Source organism: Lolium perenne, chromosome 5, assembly GCF_019359855.2.
Source record: "Lolium perenne isolate Kyuss_39 chromosome 5, Kyuss_2.0, whole genome shotgun sequence".
Lineage (NCBI taxonomy): Eukaryota > Viridiplantae > Streptophyta > Magnoliopsida > Poales > Poaceae > Lolium > Lolium perenne.
In genome coordinates, this window is record NC_067248.2 from 153,920,728 (window position 1) to 153,936,292 (window position 15,565).

The 15,565-nt window shown below is 41.0% G+C and overlaps 1 protein-coding gene and 1 long non-coding RNA gene across 3 annotated transcripts; both read right to left on the reverse strand.

Annotated features, from left to right (window-relative positions):
• Positions 1–1,254: 1,254 nt before the first annotated feature.
• Positions 1,255–4,245, reverse strand: LOC139831630 (uncharacterized). The gene has a single exon (XM_071820942.1). The coding sequence runs from the start codon at positions 4,243–4,245 to the stop codon at positions 1,255–1,257; it is 2,991 nt and encodes a 996-aa protein (XP_071677043.1).
• A 3,358-nt stretch (positions 4,246–7,603) lies between these two features.
• Positions 7,604–14,745, reverse strand: LOC127300289 (uncharacterized). 2 transcript variants are annotated; one of them, XR_011745132.1, is made up of 4 exons: positions 14,037–14,745; positions 12,922–13,019; positions 10,178–11,738; positions 7,604–9,074 (listed from the first exon to the last, which is right to left on the reverse strand). It is a non-coding gene; the product is annotated as an uncharacterized lncRNA (long non-coding RNA). The 2 variants fall into 2 exon arrangements; XR_007851084.2 differs by having other exon boundaries at positions 7,604–9,250.
• Positions 14,746–15,565: the final 820 nt, after the last annotated feature.

Sequence of the window (15,565 nt, forward strand, 5' to 3'; positions counted from 1 at the left end):
TTGCACGAAAACTGTTCACCGTTCGCCGAAATTGCGCATATACAGACGGTCTTTCAGAAAGGTCGTCCGAATGTGCCTCTGCGCTCGGTACCAAAGATGAACTGTACCCTTGTAACGGAACTCCGGTGGCCGACGACCATGGAGTTGGCAACTATAGAACCAGCGAGATATGTTAGAACGACCGGTGAGTGTGCGAGGATGCCGTTGTTGACAATCGTACGTCCCAACTTGGAGCGTATCTATTGGACCATGAAACACGTGCCAACCACCTAGCAGTAACCATATTGGGGCTGGCGATTTTGTTTTCGCTAGGGCGTAAAAATTATACACGGTTGACTCCAAGGCTGCTGCGTTTGTTCTTAGGGATGGACTATTGTAACCAGCTCGATCCATCCGTTTTGTCTGTTTCAGTGTTTATCTGATCTTTTTAACAGTGGTGTATGGGATCAGCACAAGAAAGCACAATCCAACAACTGTAAACTGAAGCGCAACATAACTTAGAGTCTCTGTCAAGTCTAGATGATATGGGTACTTCATTTCACCATCAAGGCTATACAGTGCACCAACCAAGTATAAGTTAGCAACGTACGTCCACATGACCATATCTATGACTTTGTTGAAATTGCGCCTTGCATCTATGATTCCTACAAGATGTGCAGCTAGGCAGGGTATAAAATAACATCATTAGATTTTCTATGAAATAGTAATACTACACTGCTAGGAACATTCCCCAAAAAAGGCTAACATGTCCACATGCAAAGTGATGCTAGAGATTACATATATACGGAGTATATACCCATTTCAAAACCGTTTTATCTAAGAAAAAAATTCTATTAACGAACCAAGAGATAAACGAGAAGCCAAACTAATCTCAATCTGAGTGGCCAACACTCGGTACGGCAATTCACAAGAAAAAGTTTAGTCTTGCGGACCAATATTTAAAGGTTCATTTAAATCTGTCCCAAGTCCCTGTTACACATTGGTTGTGCTTTGGTAGGACAAGATGTCCAATGAGTCTTATGGTACACAGGGGACATGGGGTTAAGTTTGAGGATTTCTAGCTAGGAGTAACAAAGACCTGGTCCCATTTTTTTTATGTGATTTCACAAGTCTGCATATTCACCTAGATTCAGCAAGGAACCTGCCGTGAGAAATTAGCCTATATATATCCACGTCAGAGTAGTACCACTTGAAACCATGATTCTTAAATTTGTCGTCTGACTGCTTTTTTTTTTGAGAAAGCATATAGCTTTATTACGAAACGTTTTGGGCTAAATCGCCCATTACAGCATCACCGGCACACTCAGGCACCTCATTCTCCCAAGATAAAGAGGAGTTTACATCACACTTAGCCCCTACTTGTGCTAGAACATGAGCTACTTTATTTGTAGAACGTTTACTGAACCTTATAGAACAAGACGAAAACCACAAGCGACTCTGAACCTTAAGGTCTTCAATGATCGGTGCTTCGCTGGAGAAGTCCGCCTTTCTGCTGGATAGTGCCATCGCTAGGAGCTGCGCATCCGTTTCAAAGATTGCCCTGATCACACCCAACTCAGCCGCAAGGTCAAAAGCTTCTTCCATTCCTCTCAATTCAGCTGTAAACGCATTATGAATTGCCGCAGAACACCCTGCTCTAGCCGCAACAACAACACCATCGGATGCCCTTGCTACCACTCCCCATCCGCCTTGTGCTTGGCCCTCCACAAAAGCCCCATCCACGTTAAATTTTATAACACCATCAGGCGGAGGCTGCCATTTTCCTTCAGGTTTAGCAATATATGTTCCTTTCCCAAAACAGCTAACAAATTCAGCTGATATACATTTCACTCGGTGAACAATCTCCACAATCTCCAAGGGCATTTCTCCTTCTCTTACTCTATTTCGTTCCCTCCACCATAGCCACCACATTGTAACAATCTGCATTTTTTGCTCATTAGAAAGCTTCCAAATCTCATCCATTGCTTCCTCTATGCTCCCCACACTTTGTATCTTCAGCCTAATATTTTCATAACCCAAATCACGCCACAGTGGTTTAACTTCTCTACATCTAACAAATAAATGACAACCGTCCTCATACGAATGGTTGCAAAAGAGGCACTTAGGATCTTCAATTTGAACAGCACGTCTGATTAGATTATCTCTTGTAGCTAGAGAATTATGTGCACACCTCCACCAGAAGTGCTTTACTTTATTTGGACATGCAAGCTTCCAAATTCTCCACCATTTAATCTTACCCCGTCCTCCTAAAAACTCTGGCTGATCAGTACTGCCCCCGTCATCTCTCCCTGAAGCATTCATCTGTAGCTCCATCTGCAACTTATAAGCATTCCTTACTGAATGTATTCCTCTCAGGTCATAATGCCATGCCAAAAAATCAACAGCTCCTTCTCTTAAAGGCATATTCAAGATCATTCGAGCTTCAGTAGCCGAAAAAGTATCCATGACAAGTTGCTCGTCCCATTGCCCCGTTATCGGACTTATAAGATCAGCTACTTTGCACAAAATATTGTCACCTCTAGGTGTTAAAATCTTCCTACACCATGCTCTTGGAATCCATGGATCTTGCCAGATGTTCACATGTTCTCCATCACCAATACGCCAAATCACCCCCTTCTTCACTAGTTCCACTCCATGAAGAATACTTCGCCAGGTGTATGACATATTATCACATGGTTTAGCTTCAAGAATATGACAATCAGGAAAATACTTTGCCTTCAAAATTGATGCACACAAACTGTCAGGATTTTGGATAAACCGCCAAGCTTGTCTGGAAAGCATTGCAATGTTGAATCCATGAATATCTCGAAAACCCAAACCTCCCTGACCCTTTGGCTTGATCATCTTCCACCAGCTAATCCAATGAATTTTGTTATCTTTATCTTGTTGACTCCACCAATATTTCGCTATCATAGCACTTAACTCATCACAGAAACCTTTTGTTAAATAGAAACAAGACATAAGAAAAGTCGGTATGGCTTGTGCGATAGCTTTAATCAAAACTTCTTTCCCTGCCTTTGAAAGCAATTTCTCCTTCCAGCCCTGTATTACTTTCCAAATTTTATCTTTGATATATGCAAATGCCTTCCTCTTAGACCTACCAATATGCACCGGCATTCCAAGGTATTTATCGTTCCAGTTTTCGCTCTGAACTCCCAACTCAAGCTTCACCATCTCCTTTATATGTTGCTTGGCATTTGCACTAAACATCAAAGACGACTTCTCCGTATTGATACACTGCCCCGAACAGTTCTCATAAAGTTGCAAGATCTCTTTCAATGCCATTGCTTCCTCCTGTCCAGCTTTCAGTAACATAACTGAGTCATCAGCAAAAAAGAGATGGGTAAGACTAGGTGCTCTCGGACAAATTTTCAGACCACACAACCTTCCTTGACGTTCAGCTTGTTTTAACAACGCAGTCAGTCCTTCCGCACAAATAACAAAAAGATATGGTGACAAAGGGTCTCCTTGACGTAGACCCCTAGTTGGAGTAAATTGTTCCGTGGCCTGCCCATTGACCTTAATTCGATAAGTAACCGTTGTCACGCAGCGCATCACCACATCGACCCAACTATGATTGAAACCCATCTTCATCATCATTTGACGCAAAAAATCCCACTCCACGCGGTCATAAGCTTTACTCATATCAGCCTTGACAGCCACATAACTCTCTCTCCCCTTCCTTTTATTTTTCAGAAAATGCGTCGCCTCATATGCCAACAAGATATTATCTGTTATTAGTCTCCCGGGAACAAAAGCACTTTGATTATCAGAAATAATGTCCGGAAGAATAATCTTTAGCCTATTTGTAAGCACCTTTGAAACAAGTTTGTAAAGGACGTTGCAAAGACTAATTGGCCTTAGATCTTTAATCCTTGATGGATCCTTTACCTTCGGTATAAGAACAACATAAGTATCATTCCATCCCTCTGGCATATCTCCTCCATTCAACACATTCAAAACCTCCTTCACAATTGTATCCCCCATAATATGCCAATATTTCTTATAAAACAATGAAGGCATGCCATCTGGACCTGGTGCCTTAAGGTCTCCAATATGATCAAGAGCTGCCTTCACTTCCATAGCCATGAACTCTGCTATAAGACATTCATTCATTACTGGAGTTACACACGGCTGCACTACTGCTAGCAATTCAGCAATACGATCACCTCCTTGTGCTGAGAAGAGATCCTGAAAATAAGACAGAATATAATTTGTTAGTTCACCCCCTTCCTCCACCTCCATCCCATCCTCCCTTCTCAACTTCTTGATACGATTGTTTTTTTTCCTAGCTGATGCAAAAGAGTGAAAATAATGTGTGTTCCGATCCCCTTCCTTCAGCCACCATGCATGGGCACGTTGCCTCCACTTAATGTTCTTCATCTCCTCTAAATGTTCCAACTGGCATCGAAGCCTTGTTTCCTCCTCCACTTTCTCCTTTGAGATCGATGCTAACATGCAGGTTTCCAACTCATCTCTTGTTTTTTTATGCGATTTTCCAAGTCCCCTACCACATCTCTGCTCCATCTCGTCAAGTCAGTAGCCACCGTTTTAATAACTTGTGCTGTTGTATGACTTCCTTCCTCACATCCCCGTCTCCATGCCGCCTCAATTACTTCATCACAACCTTCCTCTCTAACCCATCGCGCCTCAAAACGGAAACTTGACACTGCCCGAGGTATCTCTCCTCTACTTCCGTCTCTACTATGACCGGCCTATGATCAGAATGCCTTGGATTCCCATTGATAACTCTGAAATTAGGAAATTTTAAACACCATTCACTATTTCCTGTAGCACGGTCCAACCTTTCACAAATATATCCATCAACGTTATGACAGTTGTTTCTCCAAGTGAACTTATCTCCTACATATCCAAGATCACCAAGACCGCAACTATCCAGAGCATCACGAAACTGATCCATACACGTTTGGGGTCGAGTCGCCCCACCACACTTTTCATCAGTAGTAAGTATCTCATTAAAATCTCCCAAACAGAGCCATGGCCTTCCATTCTGATGTTGTTGTCCCAAAGTACGCAACATTTTCCACGTTTCTTTCTTCCTCTCCGACTGTGATTCTCCATACACACCAGTCAGTCTCCAAATATCTCCATTAGCTTCTGTAACATCAAAATCAATATGTCTTCTACCCGAAGACTTAAGAGACAAGTCTAGCTCTTTCCTCCAAAAAACTGCCAGCCCTCTACTTCTACCTTCTGGTTTAACCACCCACATACTAGTAAGCTCTAACATCCACCGAAACCTCTCCATTTCACGTCCATCTAGCTTTGTTTCAAACAGGAACAGGACGTCGGGATCCTCTCGCCTCTTTAACTCCAAGAGGCTGTTCACTGCCGGGTGATTCCCGAGTCCCCGGCAGTTATGACCACATATTTTCATTGCGACCGGCGGGGCTGATTCTGCAGCCCGGCCGATAAATTAACTTGACTGTCATTCACCACAGAAGCTAAGTCACTCCTTCCTCTTTTTATTATCCTCTCCATATCGATGCCACCTCCATCTCTCTTCTTACCCGTAAGACTCTCCTGGTTGCACACAGGCTGAATTACATCACTCTTTTCCCTTATGCGTCTCTTGAAAGTCTTCTCTTCCTTTAACAACCTCTTCTTTTCCTCTGGTACTCCTTCTTTCAAACTATTCTGCGAGTCACTCTCCAAAAGATCCCCTACCCCTATACCATCAATATCCATCACTTTAGAACTTCCTTCATGTACCGTTTCTTTTTCCTTGTCAACCTTTTCAGATCCTTCATCTTTCAGATTCTCGTCTGGTAACGACAACAAGTTTTGTGCGCCCTTTAAAGAATCACTCTTTAGCACCCCCTCATTTGGAACCTGCGGTAAATACAGAGGGCCCTGAGGTACTTCGGCAACCATGCCCGTCGTCTTTCCTCCAAAACTCCCCTGCTTTTTCCAAGTTAAACTTTCACTCCCTGACCGACCACCCCACTTACTGAAACCCAAACCCCTACCACCAAAGCTCCTATAACCTCCACCACTCCCTTTACTCCTCTCATCTGCTCTCCTTGTTTCCATATCTGCCTTAAGCCATGCACCAAACTGTGCCTTCTCACCCTTATTTAGTTTTATCTTACACTCCCGATCCACATGGCCAATAACACCACAAATATAACAGAAATCGGGCATATATTCATAAGCAAATGGGCACCAACTAGTCCTTCCCTCATCATCAATCTGAACCATAGTGCCCCTCATCAGAGGCTTTGTAATGTTCATCTTCACCTTGATTCTCATAAATTGACCTACAGCCTTCCCATCAGCATCCGTTTTAACCTCCTGAACCTCACCAATCTTATCCCCTATATCCTCTCCTGTGTACTGATCCATCATACCCAAGGGAAGTCTCGAAACCTGAACCCATATAGGGATCTTATTAAACTCATAATCCTCAATCAGTTTTGATGGCACAAAATCTTCCATTACTATCAGATCCTTCCCAGCCCACCAGGGACCCTCTTCAATCGCCTTCCTCTTCCCTGACTCTTGTCTGAACGTAAAGAGGAAAATATTGCCTCCCAGATCTTTGCAAACGACTCCCTTCAGAGGACACCAACACTTGCCTAGAGTTTGCTCAAGAACATCCGCAATGGCTGCTTTCTCTGAAATCACCCTCCCGATCGCTTGGGCCTCCTTACATGCCACCACTTCTTTACCTCGTCTCCCGATTCTAACCCCCTGCAACTCCACCTCCGTTAGCTTCAGGCTCTTCAGCCTTCCCTCCACTTCCTCCATAACAACCCTAGCCGACGAAAACAAAACTAGGCTAAAGTGTTTTACGATCGTACGCCTAGCTCGTACGAAAGGCTTTTGGTGTAGGGACAGAGAGGGGAACGCAGCGAGAAACACTGCAACAAACGGCGTAGCGATCAAAGACTGCAACGCCGACGAGATTTGTCGAGACACCTTAGCAAAAACGAAAACCTAAATCGCCCCCGCAGACGCCGGAACGAACACTCGTCTGACTGCTTTTGCCAAAGAGAGGAGATAAACGAATTGTTTTAGAAGATTGAGCAGCACGCCAATCTTAAAATAACCATAATGTTCATATATACGTGGAAACACTACTTTATAATGTGAAGGAAAATAAAAGATCGATGGTCACATGGCTAGCTATCGTTTGGGCGATTAGTATACTAGCAAAGAAAGGCGCGGCGGCACGCCGCGCCCTGAACATGAGTTGAAGAATAACCAGATAATTCCATGTTAAATTACGATGGTAACAATGACGTTCTCGGGTAAGAAATTAAAGAATAAAGAATGTTTTTCTATGTTTAGTTCCGTCCCGTTAGGGATGTGGAGGCGTGGTACAAACAATGGAGGCGTGGTGCAAACATGGATTAAGCAATGTGTTCTGCATTCGGAACTAACATTTTATTGTTGCAAATACGCTCTACTTTACCATGAACCGAATGCACATTGATCATAGGAAATACAAAATGAGCAAAAGTTACAACGTGCAAGTTGAACAGTATCACACATAAGAACAAAAATGAATTGTAATGAAAATTTCACATAAGAACACAAACAGACCAAAAGTTTAAAAAAAAAATGGACACACGTGGAGCCCTATATACAGATGGAACTGCCATCTACAACACCCTAGAGTAGGCGTTTTGAACTGTTTATTTCCTCAGTAACATGCCCTTAATAGATAAGATCATAACTGAAGGCAATGAAATCAGGTACATAACACACATGTAGTAGATAAAACTCAAAGGAAACAACCAAATACTAAGCTAGGATAAGTGCCTCCTTGGCCCAGGGACATCACCGCTTGCTGTCATCATCCTCATTGTCAAATAAGAAAAGTATTGACAGAGTGATTACGGGCTGGCGTGGCTCATATTTCCCCGGAGGAGGATACTGCCTCATCAGTCATCACCACTGGCAAAGCCATCACCATCCCACCAGAGGATCCTTTCGATCGCCATCTGGTTGGCTGACATAGAGAGCCCATGCGGCTTCCCTGGTGTGTTTGGACCGGGTGAACTCCACGGTGATTCCCTTGATGTATTCGATGACTTAAAAAAGATCAGACTTCGAAGTTTGGACTAATAGTAGAGGTAAAGCAGTATAATGATTCAATGAAAACCTCACCAGTCTAGTTAATGAATGTGTTATTTGCAATTAAAAATTGTTTAACAATCTAGAACTATAGTGTTGTGTCATGATTCAAGAAGATGGAACTTAGAAGTTTGAACTGCATGGAGAACAAACTCAACATAGAGGACTTTTGCTATCTTTGAGAGTTCTAGATTGAAGTAGGTTTAAACTTCTAAGTTCATGTTATACCTCATTTGCATTCATGTCCTTGTGTACCAGGTTATCAATTCGCAAATGAAACCCAGAGAAGGGTTAGGACGATAATAGAGAAATGCAGCTATAATCAGCGTCAACTTCAGTAGATGAAATGAGAAACTATATTGGTTTCCAAAAATGTAACTTCCTAGCCCAAAACATTAATAGCTTATTCAATAAATTAGCAGTACATAAGTAACTAAATAGAAGAAATAAAAGGAAAGGCCAAAATGTTCAAGAAAGATAGTAGGCTAAAATGACATAGCAATACATAAGGAACAAAATAGGAGAAGGAAATAATAAGATCAAAATGTTCAGGATCCAGCCTAATTTACTGGGAGGATTTTTTTTGATACCTGAAGAAGAGTATGTACTAAATGAAATAATCCTTGGATAAACACGTGACATCGGAATATGATTATTGCTAACTTATTTTGTAGCACTCAAGAGGACTATCGCTTATTTGTTTCACTAAACATAGTGAACACATGGCACCATGGCAGAGTAACATTTTATCATAATATGGAAGCTAGCATAATTGAATTGGAATTTTTTTAGTTTCAATGAACTACAAAATAAGTTGGCATCTTTGTTTACTTAATGTCAAACGTGCAATGGACCTCAAAGAAAGTATCATATTGATGTAGAATACAGATTTGATGAGAAAAAGAACATACTGTAAAGATGCATTGCTTCCCTTTGCATATACATAAGAGTGTTTCTCCTCTTCATGCTTCCTGGACCCAGAATGAAAAGTACTATCCAAAGGTAAATGTAGGTATTCAGGGTTTGAAACAATTCACCAAGTATGTATTTGACTTGAATGTTCTCCCAACAAGGGAGGGGGTGTTATACGTATATGAAGTATTTTCATAACATGATGTCTAGAAAACTCATGGAAATAGCTTGTAACCTGTGTATCAAGGACAAATAAAAAATCAGTGATATATACATCAAAAGACCACAATGTCAAAGCAATAATCTGCAAATCTATGTATGAGCCCCTCTAGTAAAATTTATCGTAATCCATATTCTGCGTAAACAATTCAAGTCGCATGTAGTGCAAAGTGGAAGATAATGATAAAAGAAGATACATACAACTTCTAGGGGCTAAACGTTGCAAAGCTTCTCAACTTAAAATCAAACTCTACATTTTCAGGGCTGACTAATGTAGTTCTAGTTAATTTTTCAGTTTAGGCTGACTATCAAACTCCCTCGAAATAAAAGCCTCCTAGATAGTTTTTTCAGAAGCTGCGATAATGCGTTGTTATAGAACTAAGTTGACACCGTTCCCGAACCTTTATCTATGGTGTACCCAGTGGCAGAGATATTGAACTAATGAAAAAAGCAATATATTATGAAAACACCTTGCCGAGCATATTGCTTCACAGGAGAGATACTTTTAAACGAAAGAACACCCATTTTTCCCAATTGCTGAGTCTGGTATATTTTATCACATGTTCTCCAACCATTTAGTGACTATAGTTCTTAAAGTTTGAGTTCTCACAACGTAGAGACAGGAAATAAATTTTTCAACACCAAGTGGCATGACGATTAAAGGGTCTTACGGGTTCTATTAATGGCATAACTATGAAGCAATATGATGTGCTGACCTTATAGATGAACTTTCTTTTCAGTACTTGGGGTGTCTACATAAAATGCCTTAGTGGACTCAAGCATTTTACTTCCTTTTTTCGGAGCAGTTGCAAAATTAATTGTTTTCCAAAACATCAAAAAAGAGGAACAAATCGACACTTGTTTAATCTTTTTTGTTCAGGAACAGGATACAGCACTTGTGAACTTAAGAACGGGAGGGAAGGTTGTAATGATGTTGATGTACCTTGTTCTTGCTGTATGTTATTTTTGAGCATTCTTTGCAAGCTAGATACGACCAGTGCTCCCTAGTGATCAGCTTGGTGAGTAGAATGTTCAGTACGTAGCTCTCTCCCTGAAAATTGGTACTTTGTGTAAGTATGATCTGACCAATACGTTAAGCTTGAGCCGGTAGTAAAGAGAAAAGTTACAAAATGTATTGATATAACATCTAGCTCTTGTTTCTTATGCTGAGAAAAGAAAAATAGAGCAGGCGTTATATACTAAAATCAGATATATAAAATGCCTAGTAAACTAATCAGTTCTTCATCTGCATGGCACCAGTAATGATGTCCATTAATTTTGATTTCCCTAGTCAACTACTGCTGGAACAATATTTTAGCAAAAATAATGAGGTTTTCTCATGCATTTTGTTCCTCTTTTCTTCTAATCAATTTTAGCAAAAACTGAAATAATAATGTAAAAAAGAATTGAAAGATTATGAGCATGCAACCGGCAAACATCTTTCGAATCAAAGTTTATCTAGATAAGCTACAAAGTCATTTGTATAGATGCTTAGTGCTATCTAAACATTGGAATCATATCCTAAAAAGGAGAATTCTCCAAAGCATTCCTAACAAAAAGAGATATGATAACTTTCTACCCAAGAAAATGCCAAAGTGAGTAAATTACTTATCTGCTCTCTGTAGTTTTCATAAAAAAAAGGAAAAATCACAGCATGCATAGTATCAGTGATTGTGTGTGCCATTACTGGAAGATATGGGTCTAACAGGATATCTCATATAGCTCTGAAACAAGAGTTCATAAACTTTGTGAAATCCTCAGCTAGCTCTTCCAAGTAGGAAACTAACTATTGCAAAGTAACTGCATCATGCATCATGGATCTATTAAAAGACATCTGAAAACAAAAACTGATATACTGAGTAATAGAGAGAGTAAGATGAAATACTCAGATTGCTACACCAATAAAAGTGAACAATTACCTCATCTAAGTTGGTCCAGTGTCCATCCATGTTTTAACATGAGAAGAACCTATGCATTAGTTGCTAAAAACAGCAGATTATTTCTAGGCATAGCAAAGCAAAGTAAATACAGATAATTTTGTACTACTATTATTTCAACAATCGGCTCACCATGGGGTGTATTATGAACTTCAGTTTCTTACACTGTAATTAGTAAGAACATATAAATAATTGATGGTCTGCGTTGGTTGATATAATCTAAGAATAGTAGCTAATGATTTGTCAAAATGAAAATCCAGGAAACACCACTTCATAAACTCACAAAGATAATTTTATAAGAGAAAATCACGATGGCTCAGCTTTTGCAAATTATTATGAACTCACAGGTTGAGGTTTAGCATGCTCTCCATGCCAAATATTAAAAAAAAATCTCCCTATGAAATATTATAAAAGGTTTCCATGCCAAAGAACATATACACAAAGAGAAAAAAAAAGAGGTGCTCCTGCGGGAGTGAAGGAGCATGTTGGTGCGTCGGTAGCAGGTGTAGTTTCTGTTTGTTACTCTGTTGTATTGATCTCCTAAGTTGTTGGGTCACTGGGCTGAACCTGGAAGCAGCAATAACATGTACTTAGTCTATCAGTGGTCAGCTCAACAAACTAAGGCTCCGTTTGGTAGCGAAGTATATTTGAAGTATTTATGAAATACTGCAGTTTCTAAAAATACTATGGTTTCAAATACTTTGTGGTGTTTGGCTAGAGCATAAAACTGCAGTTTCAATACTTCAGTATTCTCCAAAACAAAGTATTTTCACAGTATTAGAAAAGGAGATCTGGACCACTTTTTTCCAAAACTGAGAAACGCTAGAAAAAAAAGTTCCTCCAATCTGGTCGAAGCATTATTTTCTATTTGTATTTAGCCTAAAAAGCGGTTAAGGGGAGGGTGAAACAACAGTTCCCAAACACCTTGCATTTTTTGCTAAAACTGAGGAATACTACAGTATCATGAAACTGCAGTATTTCATGCCCTAGCACTAAAATACTTCAGTTTTGAAATACTGTGGTTTAGAAAATATGAAGCTCCCAAACGGAGCCTAATTCTTCTTTGCCAGATAGCTTCCCCATATTATATGGAAATTTCAACCATTAAGTCTTCTCAAAACCATTTGTAAGTCCAATATAGAATGAACTTAATAAGGCATACATATTAGTTAGCTAGCTCTCAGATGCCATCTCATTCCAAAGATCTTGGGCAAATCCAAAGAGGGTTTTCCCGTCTGCTCACCAGAGAATATTTCTAGGTCACATATTTTCTCATATATTGTTCTCTGACTATGTGATAAATATTTTGAAATGCAGCTGCGATAGTCTAGCGTTCTCGTTCTGTAAAACTACCTTCCCTGACCCGTTTGAGATCCGACCGGTGTGCCTTGGGAAAAGCTGAAAAACTGCTTTAACCTGCATTTTTTTCATCCTACGGTGGAAAAATATTTATTCTCAGTCCCTTGTGATGACTTTGTCAGACTACTTGTTTGCATAGCTTACGAATATGGAATAAATAATAGATACTTGATTGTGGTTGCATGAGGACATAAATAGTTTTATTTACAAAGGATGCTATTTTAGTAACATTAAACGGATAAAGCAGCCTGTAATGTGTAGGCATGGTAGTCATGGATAGCAATATGTCTGCCGGGGGAAAAACTATAAACTGTTCTTACGCCGAGAGAGCCTTTTATTCGTTTAAAAGTACGGATCAGTAAATTTAGTGTTTTAATCTTAGAAGAAGTACCTCACGCTCAGCAATGATGAAGTCCGGCTTGTATAATATCTGCTTTGTTTCCTGATCCATGTATTCCCGGATGCATCCAACGCACACAGATTACCCTCCTATTTAGAAACAAGAAACAACGAATTACAACATTAGAGTATGTGATAGAAGAATATTCAAGCTAAACCTAAAATTTAAGTTCTGATTTATCATTTTTTTTTCACTATATAGAGGACAATTACATCATCACCTGGAATAAGAGAAATCGCCAAACTATTTCGATTATGGGAAACTAAAATGGCGACTAATAGAGTGTTGAATGCTCCATCTCAGTCCACAATTATTGCAAGTAATTTTACATAACTTGAGAAAAACTAAGACAACATATGCTGCCATTTTGTTGTACGAAATGAACAACATGGTTTCTTATGCACTAAGCACCATGAGAAGAACAGGACAATAATTTGAAAAACACGGAATGTAGTTGATCTAGATTAGAACTTGTGGCACCGTACAAATCAGTCAATTGGAGAACAATGCAAGTTGTTTCGTTATTTCCAATTATCCGCCTACCCTTGTAACGAAAGCCAAAAACAGTGCAGAAACCTGCATTTTATAATTTTTTCAGTAGCAAAGCTAGTTAGGCCTCCATACATTTTTGCATTCTTAAAACCATTTATAAGTCCAATATAAATTAAACTAAATAAGGCCTAGTATTAGTTAGCTAGCTCTCAGATTCCATCTCTCTCTTTCTTCGGTGAATTAAAAGTTCAAAACCACAACAAAATGTAACTCTCGAGGGCATTGCGTGAATAACCTATTACCACATACTAAAACTGATAACCCAGTGCAAGACAGGACTAAGAAAGATTATTTGAATGACGGTTTAGCAAAAGTATCCTTTGACCATGATTAAGCTTTGTGATTATTCTTAGCCAACGGAAACTGATTTAAACATAAATATCAAGCTACCGTGTCTGCAAATTTGCAAAGAGAAAAGTTCCTGCAATGAAGTTGTGGCAACACATCCAATCTAGATCGAGGGAAAACAAATCGCGACTACGTGATCCTACTCTCACCTGCACAGGAACTTGAACGGCCACCTACTACATCCAAACGTACTGAACGATAGATACCTGCAGTCACGACGAACAGAACGCGGAATTCCCATGGTCGCCGACCGAACGATGATCTCCACTCTCCAGTGGCTGGAATCCATTAGTGGATGCATTGGGTTGCCGTCACGGGAGAGATCTCGCCAGCGGCTAATCGTCCAGCAACGGCGCGTGGCGGACCAACACATGATCAAGCCGTTCTTGACGAACTCGATGGGCTGGTAGGCCGGTCATCGAGGAGCCGCCACTTGCTGGCAGGAGGAGATCGAGGTGAAGCGTGAGGGTTTGGGGATCTGGGAAAGGCGGCGTGTGGTGGATCCTCGTCGCCTCTTCCTCAGACTCCTCACCCTCTTCCAATCTGGTGGTGGTGGGTGATGGCCAGAGGCGGCGTGGTACTCCATGGCTCCAAGGGCCGGTCGTCGAACGCCTCCAGCCGGCTGCCGCCTCCAGCGGCGAGCAAGTCCGACTCCCGTGTCCAGGGTCGGCCCCCTCCGTTTCCTCGCACGGATCTTGCCCAGTGCCGCTCTAACCTCGCCACTGACCCCGCACACGTCCGCCGCTACACCACCAAGAGAGGAGATGCAGTAGGAAGTCAGATCAGGGACGACGGTAGCGAGTCGAGAATGGCCATGACCGACGCCAACCGACCGGCCATGGAGGAGGTGGGCTAGGGAGCCCGGGCAAGAAAAATTTTGGGGCAGGCGGAGGCTCGAGGAAAGGGGGCGGTGAAGCAGGGGGCTAGTTAAGATGGAAAAGTATCGGGACGGAAGATAAGCGGCAGGCGGTGGGGTACACATCGTGGTAATCGAGCACCGCCTTGACGGGAGGAAGAGGAAAGACAAACCCACAGGATAACCATGTTGCAGCTATAGCCACACAAGCATGCTGATCATGTGTCCCAAAAAAATTGCAAAGCGTACCCCAAACCAGGCAATACCGTCAAAGGAAAGCAAAACAAATAAGACACACGAGTCAGCATGCTGTAAATTCTCAGCCTCTCCCAAAATTCTGAGAAAAAAGATGTTTGTTCATCTTTAATATAGTAGTTATTATTACAAGCCTTCTTTGGTAAGTTCACTCGAGAGTTTCCTAGTGTGGATTACGTTTATATGGGAATGTCAATAAACATACTACTCTACAATAGTGTTTTGCTTTGTTTTATATTTGGAAAGTACATGTATAATTCCTGATGAACGCTTTGTTTGAATTGTGATTTGTGGCTAATAATGTACGTACTACAGAACACACTAGACAAACCAAAGCAGTGATCTTTGGCAACACACCAGGTACACTGACCCTAGGTTACTGTTGCTGTTGTGCTATAAAGGTTGCATATTATCGGCAACGCGCGATACGACTCGGTTGCAGTGGACCACGCTGCTACACACGATGCACACCAGGCAGATCAAGTCGCATCGAACGGTCAGGATGCTGTGGTGTCACATTCGGGCTCCATGTTTGTTTCTATTGACCATTGTTAGCATGTTCTCCTGCATTTTGCACTTGCACATCTAATAATGTTTCCATGGTCGATAATTAGTGCTACAGTG